Source organism: Cuculus canorus, chromosome 1 (genome assembly GCF_017976375.1).
Source record: "Cuculus canorus isolate bCucCan1 chromosome 1, bCucCan1.pri, whole genome shotgun sequence".
NCBI classification, from domain to species: Eukaryota; Metazoa; Chordata; class Aves; order Cuculiformes; family Cuculidae; genus Cuculus; species Cuculus canorus.
The window spans coordinates 70,442,004-70,461,185 of NC_071401.1; the positions used below are offsets into that span (position 1 = coordinate 70,442,004).

The window sequence follows — 19,182 nt, forward strand, 5'->3', positions numbered from 1 at the left end:
TAAAGTTCTTTTCCAACCTAAACAATTCTATGACTCTATGATCTTCTGAGGTGATCCTTAACAAAAGCCTCCTGCAGACTTCCTGGTCTTCCTAGGACAGCTGCCTCAAGCAGAGAGAAATATGCTAACAAAAGAAGCATTTTCAGGAGTTTGCCTCTAAACTCGTATTTCCTGGGAAAGCTAAAATTTACACTAAGAAGTATGCCTAATAGTTACGAATGACAAAAATGTCCACTTTCATTCATACCAAGTCAAGATACCACATCCCTTTTGCTTCAATGGATATTGTCACAACAATCCATTTCTGGATTGATTTATTTCAACATGTATCTAGGAATGGTAAGAACTGTAATGAAAATACATGCTATGAAATATTTCTGCCTACCAAGGAAGATTGCTTTCAGCTCAGCACTTCATGCTGTGAGAGACTAAATTCTCTTAAACGGACACCTGTGGTCCTGTGATTGCCCAGAGATATTGCTACCAGAGACCTCTAGTTCTCTGTGAGGGAGGGATGACTGTGTTCTGCCCTCCCAGAGCCTGAAAGTTGCAGAATGAGAGCTGAGAGGGCCTGGGAAATATGATTTTGAGAAGCTGACCATGCCCTGTCAGTAGGAGAGAGTGAAATTTCTCATGTAAATAAATGCAGACTCTGGGATTTACTGTCAAATTAAACTGGAGTGATGGATCCCACAGTTTTCATGCAATCTGCACAACCAGTGGCAGTGGCCAAGCTTTCCCAGTTTGTGGCCACATGCTCACTTGCTGATTGTCTAGCTGTGCCCAGCACACTGGTGGTGTGGATAAAGTAGTAGCTATAGATCACGGGGGGTGGGGTGGGGGTGGGGGGTGACTGCAGTGGTGGCCTTGAGCCCCCGCCTGGCCTTCAGCTCACTCCTGCTCTGCTGCTGCAATGCACCGCACTCTCAACTGGACCTGGGAGGTGACACAAATTTTAAAAACCCCAAGGAAAATCAGGAGTGCTGGAAAGCAGCACAGTTCGCACACCAGAAAACCTGGCCTGGCAAGTTTCCCTCTATCCTTTTGCGAACCACGTACCTCTGCACATGTTCGTGCATTTCTCAACCCTCCTGCATCCCTTTGTTCTGCTACATCCTTCGGTCCTCTAGCATCCCTCTAAATATCTTCCTGCATTCCCCCGTCCTCCTGCATCCCTCTGTCCTCCTGCATCCCTTTGTTCTGCTACATCCCTCCGTCCTCTAGCATCCCTCTGAATATCCTCCTGCATCCCTGTCCTCCCACATCCCTCTGAATATCCTCCTGCATCTCTCTGCACATCCTCCTGCATCCCTGTCCTCCCACATCCCTCTGAATATCCTCCTGCATCTCTCTGAGTATCCTCCTGCATCCTTCTGAATATCCTCCTGCATCCCTCACCCCTCTGAACATCCTCCTGCATCTCTCTGCACATCCTCCTGCATCCCCTCTGTCCTCCCGCATCCCTCTGTCCGCCTGCATCCCTCCGAACATCCTCCTCCACCCCTCATCCCCCTGCACATCCTCCCGTATCCCTTTATCCTCCCGCACCCCCTGCTCAGGGACTCCCGCAGACCCTTCCCGCGGGGACCGCAGCTTCACCCCCTCCTATCCCCACGCTGGGAGCCCCCCAGTTTCCCCCCTTCCCCCGGAGCCCCAGCAGCGGCCGCGGGGCCGGCTCCGCATCTCTCTGCGTGCGGCTGTACCAGCTCGGAGCGCGGGGGGGGGAGCAGCACAAAGCCGTGACGTCAGAGCCTCGGCTGGACGGGGCGGGGGTGGGATGCCGGTGCCATGACGTCACCCCGCCGCCGTGCCCGCCCGGAGCCGCCCCCGGCGGGGCGGGTGGCGCGGCGCAGCGCAGCGCACCGCGGCGCAGCGCAGGGCGGGTCCCGGCGCAGGAGCCGCTGCCGGGTGCGCGGGGGCCGCTCTGGGCGATGCGGATGGCGCTGGGGGCGGCAGCGGGCGAGGGGGCGGCGCAGAGCCCCGGGCCCGCCGCCGTGTCGCTGGGCTTGAGCGTGGCCGTGGTCTCCAGCCTGGTGAACGGCTCCACCTTCGTCCTGCAGAAGAAAGGGATCGTGCGCGCCCGAGGGCGAGGTAGGAGCGCCCTGCGGCTTCCCGATCCCCCCCGCCCCGGGAGCATCCCGGCTTTCCCAAGGGCCGGAGGGGCGAGGGTGCTTCGCGCTGCGGCAGCGCCCGGGGCTGGGAGATGGAGCATCCGCGGGGTCCGGGAGCGACCACGGGGACCGGGGTCTGGGCAGCCTGAGGCGGAGGAGGTGTCACCGCGGAGACAGAATCATAGAATAGTTTGGGTTGAAAGGGACCTTAAAGATCATCCAGTTTCAACCCCCTGCCATGGGCAGGGACACCTCCCACTAGACCAGGCTGCCCAAGGGCCCATCCAACCTGGCCTTGAACACCTGCAGGGATGGGACAGCCACAGCTTCCCTGGGCAACCTGTGCCAGTGCCTCACCACTCTCATGGTGAAGAAATTCTTCCTTATGTCTAGTCTAAATCTGTCCCTCTCCAGTTTATGCTCATTGCCCCTAGTCCTATCACCACAAGTCTTTATGAATAGCCCCTCTCCAGCTTTCCAGTATCCCCTTCAGGTACTGGAAGATCGCTATAAGATCTCCTGGGACCCTTCTCTTCTCCAGGCTGAGCAAGCCCAACTCTCTCAGCCTGCTCTTGTATGGGAGGTGCTCCAGCCCTCTGATCATCCTTGTAGCCCTCCTCTGGACCCCTTCCAACAGCTCCATATCCTTCTTATGTTGAAGGTCCCAGAACTGGACACAATACTCCAGATGAGGTCTCACAAGAGAGGAATAGAGGGGCAGAATCCTCTCCCTCGCCCTGCTGGCCACTCTTCTTCTGATGCAGCCCAGGATATGGTTGGCCTTCTGAGCTGCAAGTGCACGTTGCCGGCTCATGTTGAGCTTCTCGTTGACCAGCACCCCCAAGCCCTTCTCTGCAGGGCTGCTTGCAATCACATCATCTCCCATCCTCTACTGAAATCAGGGACTGCCTTTACCCAGGTGTAGGACCTTGCACTTGGCTTTGTTGAATCTCATGAGGTTCTCACAGGCCCACTTCTCCAGCCTGTCCAGGTCCCTCTGGATGACATCCTGTCCTTCCAGTGTGGCAAAAAAACACTCTTCCAGACTGCTAGATTGGGGTGTTAGTTTGTCACCTTATGTGTGTTTGACTGCTGAGGTCGGTGGCTAGAGCGCAGTGTAAGGGATGGGATGAATTAGAGGCAGTGGGGATGCGCGGAGCAGAGTCACCAGCAACAGCTTCCCGATGTGTGGCCTGCTCCCTGTGCTTCTTTCAGGCTGTCACATTGCGCCGGGGACTCACCTGCCCCTCTGAGCATGCACACACAGCTTTCTCTTGCGGTGTTTTCACGTGCTGGTGGGACTTTTCTACCCATTTCTCTGGCTCAGATAGTTTCCTGCTATGAACAGCACCTGCGCATCTTTGTCACTTGTTTATCCTAGCTCTTCCATGGACACACACCACAAGTTACATCAGTCATGTGGCGATTTCCTTTGTGTTTCTTTGCTTTTTCTTATTAAATCCCATGCCTAATCATTATTTTCTGAGATGAATGCGTTCAGGAACTGACTGTGCTGTATGGACAGTTCAGCCAAAACAAAGCTGTGGATTCACAGAACGTGAAGATCTTCTGTATTTTCTTCTGAAACGAGCTCCCCAAAGCATGCAGCATCTGAACAGCTTTTGTTAGTTACTTCTTGATGCTTTGAATGAAGGAAAACACAATGTATTTATTTGTCTTAAGATCATGCTTTTATGTGAGAGGAAAGTTGTAAACACAGGTTGTGCAAAACCTTTTAGTTGTATTTATGTGGGCAGTGGCCATTTGTTTTGCAGGCGATTGTGTCTGTGTGTATGTGAGCATGTGTCCATAGGTCCTGGGAACTCTTTCGTATGAAAAATCCTTTTTAGTGACTAGGACATGCTAGATACTTTCTCTGTGTATGTGTGTGTATGTAAATGTATGCGTATACACACACACACACACATGCATTTAAGATGATTAGTGTTAGAGCAGCAGTGCATTTTCAGTGCCTGCTGCATCTAGCACGTTCAGGGTGGATGCAGTGGAACAGAGCAAGCTTTCAACTATGTTACTACCAGCTGGCAGCCTGATCTAACGAGTTTATTTTGCCTTTTTGACAGTGGCCTCACGGTTAAGGGCCTCAGACAAATGACTGTTTTGCAAGCGTAGTCTCCCTTTCGCCCCAAGATGGCTGTAATCCATTTTTATTGTCCATAGAGAGATCACATTTGCATCAGTAATACAAATCTTTTTTTGTAAGGGAAACAGTGAGAAAACATGAGAGAAAGGAATGGCTTTCCATCCCAAGGGAGCTGGAGAAGTTTGCGTTTTGCAGTGTAGTTGGGTCTAATGACTCCGAAATTGCTTTCAGTGGAACACTGCGTTAAGTGGGTGATGGGTGTGTGCCTGCCTGTGTTCTCTGCGCTCACAGCTGTAAAATGCCCTGTTTTGAAGATATTACTGATGTTTATTTGTGCCTCTTGCCAAGCAATTCATAGTATTTCTTATTGCCCGTGCTCAGTGCAAAGACATCCAAGCAAATACCCTAGGTTTCTCAGCAGTGCTATTCTGCCTTGAATTTAGCTGTCAGAGCTGTGAGCCCAAGATTAGATGTCTTTTTTCCACTGGCTTCAGTAGGTGTTGTATAATTAACAAGGAGGCATTTCAAGTCTCTTCTATCTTCTCTAGTGAATCAATAGTATAGTATCAATGCAATTAGTAATTCTTGCTTAGCTAGAAACAGCAGTGGGTGGCAAATGTTGTGCAAAGTTATCTTACTTGAGTTAATATTTTCTATAATTTGTGCCCCCAACAGTGTTTTTATTTTATATGCAATAACAAAAGTCTAAAAAATTACACCCACTCTAAAGCTGGCCATTTTCATTAGTCATTTTCTATCTAATTTCAATTATATAGCGTGATTTCCAAGCATTTAATATTTTATACATCTCCAGAGCTATAGATTACTGTGGTTTTCTTTCTTTTGGGATTTCAGCATAGGTAAAATACTGCCTGTTGCTCCAGCTCTGGAGAGAGCATCTTCCCAAATAAATGCAGAGCTGAATTGCTAGAAAGAGCAGCAGAATGTACAAGCATAGCGTGACACCAAAGTCATGCTCGGTGGAGACCAGGCTTTAGTTTAGTAAGCGGTCATTAGCCTTGGTGTTCTACAGAAGCAGAACTTCTAAAATGTGGTGCACAGGCTCCCCGGCCACATACCAAGGCAAGACCCTATACTCTCATAATGAAAATAATCATCCTTGAATTTAGAAGACACTAAGGGTCAATTTAGACGTTTTACTCCTCTCTTTGAAACGTGGCAGTAAGTCAGGAATTCAGAGGCTTCAGTCATAGCATTTTCTAATGCTCAAATGGAGGAGGATCGGTCCATACTTCAGTACTGCCAAAACTGTGCTCCAAAACAATTTCTTTGCTACAATTTCTCTGATATCATTTCGTTGAGGCTATATAGCAAACTAATTGATCCAAATCAAGTTTTGTTTGCATAGATTTGCTGTTCTTCTAGTAGTGGTTCGAACATGTATGTTCAATGGCATCCTCACATGCATTTGGTGACATTTTGGATGCTCACCTAAGTAATACCGTGTTAGCATCACATAGGTACTTCGCTGGGAAGTAGAACTTCTAACTGATTTGTTGTCTAAATGCCCAGTTTGGACTCTTAGGCCAAATCCAAGCACCTACTCTCTTGTTTTCCTCCCACTTAGTTGCCTTGAAGAACAGGCTTTTAAGGTGACTGTTGAAAGGGTTCTGTTTTGTAGTTCGGATATTGCAATTTCATATTTTTCTAATACATTTTCTTATACTTCCTCTTCCAGGTACTTCGTACTTAACAGATATAGTATGGTGGTCTGGCACTATTGCAAGTAAGTATCTTAAAAGGTTTGCTTGTTGGTTTTTTTGAAGGGAGAAGTTGCAGTTAGGTGGTAAAATGAGACATCAGGAAGTCTGGGTTCTCATCTTGAATCTCATGTTCACTTGTCATGAAATTCCCACCCCTCAGTAATAGTCCGCCTTTAGTAAACTCCATGTCTGACAGTGTTTGAGAGGGTAAAGAGCTGAGACAATCCCAAATCAGACATCTTTCGAGATTTTGAAACCGTTCAGTCCTTGCAGCCATTGGCAGCCATGCGCTGCTCTCACTGTGGGCTCCTGCACAGTTTGTGCTTCTGAGTCGCACTGGTCTGCTCAGTTTTCATTAAAAGTCAAAGCTGAATAAGAAATTGTCACTCTGCACAAAAGGGCTCATTGAGCACGTTATTTTTTTTCAGATCAGAAAGCACTTAGCCAGCCTCAATTAAAGAAAAATACTTTTTGATTTCTACTTCGACATATATAGTTTCAGTTTTACTTTTAATCTACAAGATTAGTGTAAAGCCTTGTGTGATGCTGATACGAGATCAGTGTAATTTCACTCTTACTATCTTTGTAGACTCTGCTCAGGCTAAGTTCACTCTCTGATGTGAATCCAGAGCATGGGGAGCAATTAGCTTTCCCTTCTTGCAGTTCTGCTCACTTAAAATCATACCACATTTCTACACTTCAGCTCAGCCTTTTGCGAATTATTTCAACATGTTCTTATACTGTTTCTGAGAAGTATATGAGTTCAGTTGTGCTGCTTTTTAATGGGCACAAGGTAAGTCTCTGGTTTTGTTGTCTTCGAGCTATGCAAAAGGAATGGAAACTGATAGGTCTCTTCAAGGACAAAGTTCACAGCAAGTGTAGAAGCCAACAGAACTTCTGAGGAAAGTCCTCAGCTAATTTAATTTAAGTAGCACTTTGTGAGCTTCCTCCTCTGCCAGGATCACAACTGCCTAAGTAGCAATAAATACATGCGTTAATCACTGCTGTTTATTGCTGGTAAGGCTCCTATCTTGAATCTCTGAGCAGAAGGAGTTAAAGTTACAGAGGTTTTATTACAGGAGTTTATCTTGGTGAATCAGAGAAAACAATTTCATGCTTAAAAGAGCTGACTGAATTGAATAAAAGCAAAATAGCTGAAGGGAATGCTATCAGTTGGCTTTTGTCCACTAGCTAGGTGCAGGTATTTCAAAACAAAGCCTCAGTAAGTTTTTACAAAGGAGCCAAGGATATTATAGATTCAGAACTGCGACAGTGTTGCAAACAGCAATAGCCAAGTACATACCTATGGGATGCAGAGAAGCATTGTTTGGGGAACTAGCAGTATCCCCAGTTATCTGGGTGAAATTATAAAAGCTGATATAATTTTCTCAAGCAGGGAATTTGGAATTAGGATGACTAACAAAACCTGCATGAACTCTGTCAACATGTTTTCACAATATTTGTTCAGATGGTGAACAAGCATTTCTGTCTTGGCATGCTGACTCAGCATAACACTGCCTCACCATTTTGGGGCCTTGGGATCCACTGGATTACTGAAGACTTCAAAAGAAAGGCTGCAGATTCTGCTAAGGGATATTTTTTTTAAAGTCAAAACAGTGATTGCAACATGTGTACAGGTATTTCAATAAGCATTAAACTAATTAATTAGCTAATTAATTAGTTTTAGTACAGATTTTGATAACAGCATAAATGTGGCTGTTTTTTATAGTGGATACATCAATGTTAGTGTTTTATTTCAGAGGAGGAGTGCGCTTGTGAAGCAAATCTTCTGTTTGTCTCTACAGAATGGGTTTTATTTCATTTTGTGGAGCAGTGTTGAAGCTCCTAAACTGGACTTCTAAGATGAAACTGGGCTGGAAGATGCACTCTAGGAACATTTCTAATGCACACCAGCTGCAAATAGACTTTGAGTCCATGAGAGCAGGCTGAAGTTAGTCTGAAGTAAAACCCCTGATATGCGTAGAGCAGATATCTTTTGCTATACAGATCTACTCCTGGTTTCCTTACTAATGTAGACATGTCAATGTGCATCAATTTTTGTGTTAGTACTCCATTAGCAAGATTAAAGCTTGGTGTGCCTTCGAGAACTGAAGCCATGTCTTGACTTAGAGCATTGGTGTATTTGGAGAGGAATTTCTGTCCAAGGAGGACTAGGTAGGTTGGCAGCAAAGGCCTTCAACATCAGGTAGATGGTAACAATTACTGAGATTTATTCTTTTTATAATTGGTCTTATTTAGTCCTGGCCTTTCGTTCAGGGTGGTAAGAGACTGTTACTATTACTCCATGGTAATACTGAAAACTTCTGGTGAGTTCAGTTGCCTTACAACATGTGCATTTTGAAGCCTCAGAGAGCTAATTTATGGATTGGTGTTGGTGCCATCTGTCAGGCTTCTTCCAACAGAAGGTTAAAGCATCTGACCTCCAAAAAACCAGCATTTTGTCCGAGTCACTTGGAAATGTATGTAGTCTGCAGAAACACACTGTGCCTGCTGTGCCTGGTCCTCCATGAAAGATCTGCCCCAGTGCTTTCAGATGCCTTGAAGATAATGCCAAAGTTGTCTCGTACATCTGCTGAAAACCAAGCCTGAGGCCGATAGTTGAGCTACTTGGTTCCCAGGGGCAGGGACTATTCAGGAGACCATCACTGACTCTTAGCACTGTAGAAATGCTGCTCATTAACTTTTCTGGCTCACTCGTGCACGTTGAGAAAGCCTCAGTGAATTGAATTAGTGTAATTTTGCCACGCTCTGCAGTTTTGCGAGTTTGTCTCCTTTATGTTTCCTGTAGGTTACACATGTCTTCAGCTCTACTGATAATGTGAGCTAATTTGGTAAATTAATCAATGTTTGCACAACACTTTGCAGATGTAAAGAACGGGATGATGGTAACAATATTTGATAGTCAAGGGCAATGCCAGCCTAAGCATAAATACGGCTCGAATTCTTGAAATGTTTTTAAATGCTGATAATGGCTCTTAACTGGAAATTTGAGCTGTGTTCAGTTTCAAGGTTCTTGCCAGTTACCACAGACCCTGTAACTATGCAAGCGTCGTGTTGATATATTATGAACTTGCCAGCACTTGCAAAAACATCCAGCTTTTCTTTTTAACCGAAATCTTGAATGCATGAACTGTTTATCACAGCTGTGATGTGCAATAGTGTGGTACATTTTGGATTTTGCTTTCCTTGGGGGAAATTAAAAATAAGATTGTGAGGCTGTTATTATGACTTGTCAAGGATCTGTTCTTTCTACAGTGGTCGGGAATTTTAATGTTATATAGTGTTGTGAAAATTTGATGTGTTCTACTATATATTGAAGAGCCTTTATGCATGTGATTAATATTTTATTATTAGGTTGCTTTCCTTAGTACTGTTCTTATTTTCCCTCTCAAAAGTAACACTGCTGTTGGGAACTGTAATCAAGTGCATGTGTGTTATATATATGCACATTTTAAAGCTGAAAACATGGATTATATATACTTTTAGCTCATATAAAAATATTTGAGAGTAATATTGAGATATTAGAGTGTGATCCATGAGTGTTTCTAATTCGTAGTCTTATTTATATTCAGCTAAGAGAAGTTGTGAATGAGATTATTTACTATGCCCTCTTGGTTCTTCTTGTGTGGCAAATACAAATCTTATATTAAAAAGTAATTTAGAAGTAGAAAAATTCTAGTAATTTTGTTTTAAGTGTAATATTAATAGAGCTAAGCAAATCCATAACATCTGTTTTCCAGTCTTTCCTAAACAGTATTGGGTAAGTTTTATTACTTCTTTTTTCAAAGGGATTTAAAGGCTTATTTCTGGTTCTTTTGACAGTGGCTCTGGGTCAAATAGGGAATTTCTTGGCCTACACTGCTGTCCCAACTGTGCTAGTGACGCCCTTGGGAGCCCTTGGTGTTCCATTTGGGTAAGAGTTTGCTTTTCTTGTTCTTTACTGAATGTTGTTGCTTCTTAATAGAAAGTCAGATAGACTCAGTGATCGCTGGAGGTCCACTGAGAAGATGCCAGGCTTATGACTGTTAACGATGTGTTAGAACATCACCTATTTCAGTTTTCCCCATCAAAGTGACGAGAGGGAAGGCAATGGTGAAGAAAGGGTCCCTGAGTATCTTCTGCTTTAACTATCACTATGATCTGGAACAGATAAACATTTTTTCCCTTCGCTGTGCTTATTCTGCACTCTTCTGCCTATTCTCTTATTCACAGTTCCCTTTACTATGGAGATCGTTTCTTTTGTATCACATTCTTTCTCCCCCGTGCTATCCACAGCCCACATATATTTGATGCTGATTTTCGTTTAATTGGATTTGGCCCCTTTCCTGAAGCGAGGGAGTCCGTTGCATACAGATGCCCACAGCTTCTTGAATGTTATGTTCATGTAAAGGAAGGGAACAAAAAAGGCAGTGAGTGTTCCTAAATGGAGTTTTAATTTGCAACCAAATGTTTTGTGAATAGCTAAACTACAATTGTAAAACTACTGCCGTGAAAAAGTACAATTATTTAAAAGCAAAGCTGTGTGTTGCCTAGAAATCTTTCTGTTGCCTACTCTTGTCTGCTGAATTGTGTATTTGACTGCACACTGGTCATCTACTTCAGAGTGTAGATTGATTTGTATGGGCTTTGTTGCTGTCTTTAGTCTTATACTCCTTGAAGCACACTGCTGGTGCTCTACTTACCACATATTATTTTATCCTAGGCCACATAATTTTGTGTATTTCAGTCAGCTACATGTCTGAGCTGAGTCCTGTGATCTTTGTAACCAAAGGCCGCTTTTATCTCATGACTGCATAGCACCTGTAAAATGAGGCTTTGTGACGACTCACCAAATTGTTAACGGGTAGAGCCCTGACTCAGGTGCCAGGTGCCCATTTAGGGAGTTTTTTTGAGGAGCTGGTGTGGTGCTGCTTTGTTGGATGTTGGGGTTAGGGTTTTTGTGTTTTGTTTTGGTTTTCCTGAGATAAAACATCGAGGATTGAATAAGACTGAGTCTGGATGGATCTTTCCTAAGATAAATCAGAAATGCATTTTGTGTATTCACCAACATTTTGTTGAAGATCCACCAACATTTGATTCTGTTCCTTCAAGAGGGAAATTCATGTGGCACATCAGTGTTGGAGCATTATTAACAGGATGTAGTCAAACTTGTAATTTTCTTCCTCTTTGTGAAAGGTCCATTTTAGCTTCTTACTTACTGAAAGAAAAACTGAACATTCTTGGCAAGCTGGGATGTTTGCTGAGCTGCGCTGGGTCTGTTGTTCTCATCATCCATTCCCCAAAGTCCGAGAGTGTAACGACTCAGGCTGAGCTTGAAGAGAAGCTTACAAATCCAGGTACTTTGTTCTTTTATTAACACATAATGATTTTGTGAGATTGACAAAGAGCACGCAGCAGGAAGAGGCTTGCCACTTCTGTCGGTAAGGAAAATTGACTTGTGGAGAAACCATGACATGACAGAGGCAAGCCAGTACAGCTTTTGTGTGCTGAAACTATGCCTTGCTGTACTTGGAATTCAACAGTATTGCTAATACGTGTGCACAGAAAAGAAAATGTGGATACTTTTGAAAATATCCTGCACAGAACAATGGCTATTTGGCATTTTCTAAAATTATGAAAAAGTGTATCTTGCTACTTAGAGATAAAAGATAAGATCCGGGATCTCAATTTAAGTTGTTTTATGTAAAACAAAATATACTGATTGTCTCCTATTCTTTAATTTTGCATTATTTTTATTTATTTTTTTTTTACGTTCCAAGCAGATTTCTTTGCACAATAAAGGTGTGTAGAAATGTATACTGAGATGCCTGTTCTTTCTCATGGAGAATGTAAAGCCCCCCTACCTCCTTCAGGACACATACTAGTGCTAACAAGTGCCAGGCCCATTTTTACTTTTCTTGCATAAGAGCTAAACTTCCAACTGTTGTTATTTCCTTTAATTGCTTTAGGTAAGAGAAACTCAAACCTAATAACATTAGCTATCCAAAAGATTTACAAACAAAGAAAAGAAAACAAATACCCTTATCTAAATTTACCATTTAAATCTGACCAAGCTGGAAATATATTTCTTTAAAACTTCGAAGCACAAAATGTTTTTCACCAATCTAATCTGCATACTGATGCTGTAGTGTAAATGATATAGCCTCCCGGTTCTCCCAGCTCTCCCTACTCACCTGAATGGGATCTAACTTAATGTTTAAGCTGTTTGCTGGATCCACTCACTGTCCTTTATTGAACTGGTTATGATAAGGTGTTACCACTGCTAGCTGTCATAGAGGGCTTTAAGGAGTATAGTCCTGATGGGAGAAAGAATGAAAAAAAAATAAAAGCTATCTTAAATCCAGTTCAAATGCGCAACAGTGCGTATCTTACTACATGGTGATTTGCCTTACTCAAATAACATGACAGCATCATCAGTCACAGATGCCTACATCATCTGTAAAAGCTCAGTGATGTGGGTCTATAGTCAATAGCAAATCTTAGTTGAGATGTATACAAGAAGTTCACTGGTATGACATGATTTACCTGCTAAACTCATTAGAAGACAAGGGGTTCTGACCTTGCTCTTATCTTGTTTTCTTTTTGTTTTCCAGTTTTCGTGGGTTATCTCTGCATAGTGCTGCTAATGCTTCTCCTGCTTATCTTCTGGATAGCTCCAGCACATGGACCTACTAATATCATGGTTTACATCAGTATTTGCTCTCTGTTGGGCAGTTTCACTGTTCCTAGCACAAAAGGCATTGGGCTGGCTGCTCAAGATATCTTTCACAATAACCCCTCAAGTCAAAGGGCTTTGTACCTCTGTCTGGTACTTCTGGCAGTATTAGGATGTAGCATTATCATTCAATTCAGATACATCAATAAGGCACTGGAATGTTTTGACTCCTCTGTGTTTGGTGCCATCTACTATGTTGTGTTTACCACCCTAGTCCTGCTGGCTTCAGCCATTCTTTTCAGGGAGTGGAGTAATGTAGGAGTAGTAGATTTCTTGGGAATGGCTTGTGGATTCACCACAGTATCTATTGGAATTGTTCTTATACAAGTCTTCAAGGAATTCAACTTCAATATTGGGGATTTAAATAAACCAAACATGAAGACAGATTAAAATATTTTTTGAGGGGAAACTGGATGGCTCAGGGAAGGATGCAGAGCCTTTCATTTCTAGGTCACTGATTCAAATATGATTCAGGTTCGTAGTTACCCTTTGATGATTTGGTGGCCTATGTGAAATGAATTGGAGGCCTCCATCCAGTTTCAAAGGAACACTTGTCCATGTACCCTAGTTAGCATAATAAATTACTTTCATCGGAACCACTGATTGAGTCAGCATAGAGACTGATGTATTTCCTTAGTCTAAAAGGTAATCCATTAGAAAAGACTGAGGGATATTCTGAGACCTGTGTGTAGAAGCTTGTACTGTGGCTTCTGAGGTACCATATCTGTGGGCAGAGAACATCAGTTTCTAATGCACTCAATCTGACATCTTTCATGAGTGATGTATGGGGGGAAAAATAGTGGGTGGAGCAATTTGTTTATCTCAACATAGCAATGTGTTCACCGTCAAGGATGTGAATTCTGAAACAGATGTTGGTTGACCCATGGACTGCAAATTTGTTCTTTTTAGTGACTGTCTCGGTAACTTGGTCTGCCATGCGGTGAAGACACCAGGGAGTTTTAAATTGAATTCTTTATAAAGAGCAGTGGACCCTTAAAAACCTTTCACTAATTACTTATCAGCTGATGGTAGTGTCTAGGTATGCATTTTTCTTTGTAACTTACGTGCATTAAGACATACCGCATTCATTCGAGAGTTTTTAATTGGGAGCAGACAGAAAGACTCTGAAAGATGTGAAAATGGTGCACAGACTCATTGCCTATATGGTGGTTTATTTGTAAGCAGCTCAGAACTATTTCAGTGCCTTTGTAATCCAAAAATACTGCAAAAATGTGAATGTATCTGTTTCAGATGGCCTATATTGGTTTAATAATCCAATTTCATTGTTTATAATATTGGATTGTATTCAAATTCTAAACATGTTAAGCATCCAGAAGGAGCCACACATTTTTGCAAGAATTTACAAACCTGAACTGAAACCCTCAGAAACTTTGACAGCTTCTGAAAAAAGCATAGTCCTAATGTGAAGAGGTAATCTATGGGAGGACTGTTTAAAGCAGTCCAGCATGACTTTGTTCTAGTTAAGTGACTAAATACAAGAAACTATTTTGTGAAGCACCTACAAAAAAGCAGCAACCACAAAGAAAGAAACTTAAGTGAGAGAAGAGCAGGAGATTTCTCAAAACTCAAAAAGGATGGTCTGATCCTCTTGTAATGTCGGAAAATGAGGGTAAAGACCGAAAAAGCATAGGCGTTCAGAGAGACAAGTTTCAGATATCCAACTGGAATATACATTCAGATCCAGTAATTTACAGACCTGTGTGAACAGTTCAGCAATAGTATTTTGATAAGCAGTACAAGTTCCTTAAGCTATGATTGGAATTATTCTGAACTGTTCAGTTTAAACCATTTAGAGAATGTTGATATGTCAAAGCAAGAAATAGTTAATTTTCATGTTGTACTCATATTTGGTAGTTAAAACATCACAAGTCAAAAACTTGTAAGGAAAGCTTGAAAAGTCATGAATGTTGGTTTCTATTTAAGTACAAAAACGGAAAGGTTCAGTGGAACTCAACATCTCTAGTTCATAACATCTCTTGAAACAGACAAAAAACCCCAACATGATTACCAGACAGCATTTGAAACAGTTCATGACACTTGAGCAAGAAATCATGAATGTAGCATTGTGGCTGGATGACAGGAATGTGGATGTTGATGAATGGGGAGTAATAGTGTCCACTTTTATGACATTTTTTTGTTGACCTGAACTAATGTTAGCTTAAAACTCAGGCTTTATTTTCATTTAAAAGGAATGTTAAAAGCCCTTCTGATGGCAGCAATAATTGGGAACAGTGAATCCTAAAGATTTAGTATTCTGAAGGGACTTTTCTGAGGGAGTAAGATCCCCACTATGTTGTTTGCAAGCTTGTTTTATCGCTCCAGACTTGGGGGGGGGGGGTGAGGAATGACTGTGGGTTGGCAGAAATGCACATTGTTATAGGCCAGCACAGAAACTGGGTATATTTGTGAAATGAAATAGTGCTTGCAGAGAAAAGAGCATCTTCATGGATTTTCAAATATTGTGTATGGTTTCTAGAAAGTTTGAGAATTGTAGATGAGAGGAACTGCACTATGAAAGCTGGTTAAAACTAACATCTGACCATTATTGATTGGAAGATGATATCTTGGTTTTCAGTAGACAGTTATGACTTGTCATATTAATTCCCTTTTTTTTGACTGAAACTGGAGTTGTACATAGATTGTGAGACCTGTGATGACCTACTTTTTAAAACTATTAGCTGTCTTCTGAAGCACTCATCTTCTCACAATTAAAATTCAGAGTTCATGAGTTACATGTTGATTTTGTACTAGCCTTTAATCTTTGAAGACTTCCATGAAAATCCTTAGGTTAGAATGGAAATGACTGTGGTGTCTTTTTAGCCCTCCTTTAGACATATTTGTTTGTCTTGGTTTGTTTTAAAGTTCACGCCTATTTATTTAGAAAGTGCCTATCCTAGTATGTTAGGAGTGGATGCAAATGATTAGTAAATATTAGATCCAAAATAACTTGACTGCCCTATCTAAACCTTGCAGGTTTCTGCACCACACACACAAGTTTACTTGATAAGCAGTCACTATGCAGAGTAAGAATAAAGTAGCACCCGTATTATGTGGTCCTCTGACCCACACTTACCTATGGTAAATGTCTGCATAGGTTTCTTCTCTCCTCCACAACTGCTCCTCATCAGTGAAGAGCTTTCCAAAGTTATCTAGTTAACTTTGTTTAAAACAGATATGTCAAAAGCCAGCACATAAGGTGAAAGAAATTCTCGTGGCCTTGCACATCATTTATATCTGCAGCCTTTTACATTATGGATGCTGAATAATGAAAACCTTTACTTTTGCAACTTTGTTCAGTATGCAGCAGTGTTATTTTGAGTTCTGCTGTACCTGGATCTGGTTCACTTCTAACTTCAGAAATGTATTAGCATTTTATGTTGTCACTGTTGGTACGGTTCTTCCTCCCTCCATCCCACACCCTCGTTGTTCTAGGTGTCCTACCTTTTTTAGTCCCGTTGCTTTTCTGATTTAAAAGAAGGCACCATTGAAGCTGAATTTTAGCTGTTCTCTCTTTTCTTCCCACCCTTTTGACAAGTAAGCACTTCGGATATGACAGATATCTGAGTTCCATCATCTCAGGGAGCAAATGTGCATAGTTGTCTCCTGAGCTTTGGTGTCCCTCACGGGTCTGCCCTTTTCACGTTCTCTTTGCATTTCATATTTATAGATAGTTATGAGCCAGATCACTTCAGTCCCGATTCCAAAGTAGAAGTGGGAGAGGCTACACATACAAAAAGTGGACTCATCGCAGTGGTGGGATACATTTGAATTAAATTCAAATCCATATGAAAGACGTTTCACTCTGTATGTCTGGCTTCTATTATACTTGTCAAATATATTTACTTGGTACTCACTTGAAAATAGCTCTTTGATCGTTATCCCTTCAGTGTATGGAGGATTTACGTGTCAGTCATGATCTTTATTAGGTGTCAAACACGAAAATCCATCAAATGTTCAGTAGGAGAATAGAAACTTTTTTGATACAACCAAAAAAAAAGAATTTGTTACACCTTAAGTACTTATTTAAAAAAGAAAAATAGCTAAACAAGTTATCTGCTGTATTGACTTTCCAGGATTCTGTATGTGTAAATAGAGCGCATTTATTAGTGTGCTGCATCTAACATTAGTAAGAACCTGTCATATCACAGTTTGACAAGTGAGGCTTTCTATTAATAATCTCAGTTTATATGGAACATAGTGCTTTTCTGAAGTAACAGGCACTGGAAAATGAAACCACTGGATTTTATTTATCAAAATACTAGAATCTGAGTTTAGCTTTCCTTTTTATTTTAAAAATAGAGGATTTGTATTTGAAGAAAGATTAGAGGTTATTAGATATAGAGTGCTTAAAATGGGTTGTTGTTTGCATGTTATACACCTCTCACCTTCTTGTTTCATTAACATAAAACATCAAGGATTCTACAGATCTTCCTCAGTTGTCTTGAGATGGTGTAACTGCTGAAGTTTTGCTATTAAATCAAATGTTATCAAATGTTTATCTATTACCTGTTATCTTTTCTTTACAGAGATTAGTCTTTGTAATAATTCTTTGGTGCTACTGAATATGGGCATAAGTGATGCAGAATTTTAGTGTGGACCATGTTAAGCACCAGTGTTGTCAACAGTTATTACTAGTGCCCAAGTGTTTCAGACAGCCGTGTCGAAATGTTATGGATTAAGAAATCTTTTTGAAAAGCTGCAAATAAGTTTTTTTTAATCCTCCTTTTGTTGTGCCTCCCTCCCTCCTTTCACTCCCCCAGCCTGGCCCCCAAGAGTTGCTTTACAGAGTGGAAAATATTACACAAAAAGGGTATTTTTAAGTTAAATCTTTTTTCAACTGTGGAACTTTCTTTTTTTTTTTTCTCTTTTTTTTTTCCTTGGAATGTAAAAACTAGTTCTAATGGGATATGGGGAAAAGGCAGATGGCAACAAACATACAATGTCAGGTTTGGTTGCTTCAATGCTATTGCAATATAGTTACTACAGATTACATAAAAATGGTTTATTTTATTAGCTTCCAAATACTGTATATATAGATTTGTTAATGGCTTACAGGTCAAGCTTACTCTCTTTGCTTTTTAAGAAATAGTTATAGGCATGTTGTATTTGCCTTGTGTAAATTATAAAAGGCTATTTATTAAGTTTTCTGATAACTAATCTATTTATTAACCTGTATTGTTTTAAAATAAATGATTTATTTCTAGCTCAATGCTTGTTTCGTGACTCCTCTTTATCACACAAGGGAAGAAAATCAGTTTCTCACACATCTAGCTGCTGTACAACCTTAATTCAATTCATAAGCCCAAACTATTTCCATTACTCTTTAAGAAAATAGCAGCCTTGATTTTACTGAGTAGCAGATTCTTTCATGCGTACAGATCAGTTGCCACACGAAGGGCTCAGTTGTCGCATAATGGGGGCATAGTGGTGTCTACCACCAAGCTATAGTCAGTGTCTTCATTGCACTGAACTTTGCTCACAGGTGAAATGAGCACTTCTCCGGCAGCAATGTTTGTTGGGGCCTGAGTAACTTCAGACTGTCTCTTAAGCATTATCACATGCTCTGTTCACGCGCTCCTGTACACTGGTTAATTGCAAGAGCTTTTATTTCAAGATCTACTACTCCACAGTTGGGTGTGCATTGAGTAGAAACAGCTGTAAGAAAGGCTGTGTCACCAGTCTGATCTACTGTCACAAGAGCTTCCTGTGGAAGGAATCACCTGGAAGATCACAGTGGCTGCCCATCTAACCTTTCATCTGAATTTCGTAGCTCCTCATATCAGGTACTGGCAAATGCATAATTTCCAGGCATGGTATTTGCTTTGGTTTGGTTTGGCTTGGTTTGGTTCTGATTAAGAACTGTTTCAGTCTTTGCTTTTGTGTTTCAGACTATGTATCAGTATTACTGCTGGTCAAAATTAAAAGTTTTTTTTACACAAGGAAATCAGCTCCTCTCTAGTATAAATTGGTGTATACAGTGGAAAAGATTGGCATGGAGTCTTGACTGAGTACGTCATTGCAATTTTATTTTTAAAGGTGTTGATGGTATTAATGCAATATACAAAGATAGACAAGAAAACTAGAGACGCTTTCCTTTCTACATGCAGCATCTCTGTTCTTGAAGTGAATAGGATAAGGAACATGTATTTCAGGAACATGTCTTTAGCAAGAAAATTCAGCTCTGGTCTTTTCTTATGCACCTCCGGAGTTAGCCCTCTAAGGCAGCATTGTGGTAAAAGCCAATATGCCATTTACACTACTAATACATCCTTGTGTGGATTATAACCAGTCCTGAGCATATGTATCTCACTCACACATTTCATATAGGAAGAATGTTAAAGACCAAAATCTGATAGTGTCCCATTGATTTTTCTGAGTTTTTTTCTAAGATCTTAAGTCTTGAGCAGAGTCTCTTGTACGTGACAGTGCAACTGTTGTATGAGTAGACTGAGAGGCGTGGCTTCTTTGTTTTGCTCAGCTGCCTTT

At 41.5% G+C, this 19,182-nt stretch overlaps 1 protein-coding gene across 1 annotated transcript; it reads left to right on the forward strand.

The window, feature by feature from the left end:
- Positions 1-1,819: 1,819 nt before the first annotated feature.
- Positions 1,820-17,916, forward strand: NIPA1 (NIPA magnesium transporter 1). Its single transcript, XM_054053117.1, has 5 exons — positions 1,820-2,091; positions 5,915-5,962; positions 9,783-9,873; positions 11,136-11,296; positions 12,554-17,916. Exons 1-5 carry the CDS (start codon positions 1,932-1,934, stop codon positions 13,063-13,065), a joined length of 972 nt encoding a protein of 323 aa, XP_053909092.1. The 5' UTR covers positions 1,820-1,931; the 3' UTR covers positions 13,066-17,916.
- The last annotated feature ends 1,266 nt before the right edge of the window (positions 17,917-19,182 follow it).

What these genes read in the sequence shown, in the direction of transcription:
- NIPA1 (XM_054053117.1), top strand. Translation starts at nt 1,932, where the DNA reads ATGCGGATGGCGCTGGGGGCGGCAGCGGGCGAGGGGGCGGCGCAGAGC. An exon ending in CGTGCGCGCCCGAGGGCGAG is followed by an intron (nt 2,092 to 5,914) that starts GTAGGAGCGCCC and finishes TTCCTCTTCCAG; the next exon opens with GTACTTCGTACTTAACAGAT. An exon ending in GTGGTCTGGCACTATTGCAA is followed by an intron (nt 5,963 to 9,782) that starts GTAAGTATCTTA and finishes TTCTTTTGACAG; the next exon opens with TGGCTCTGGGTCAAATAGGG.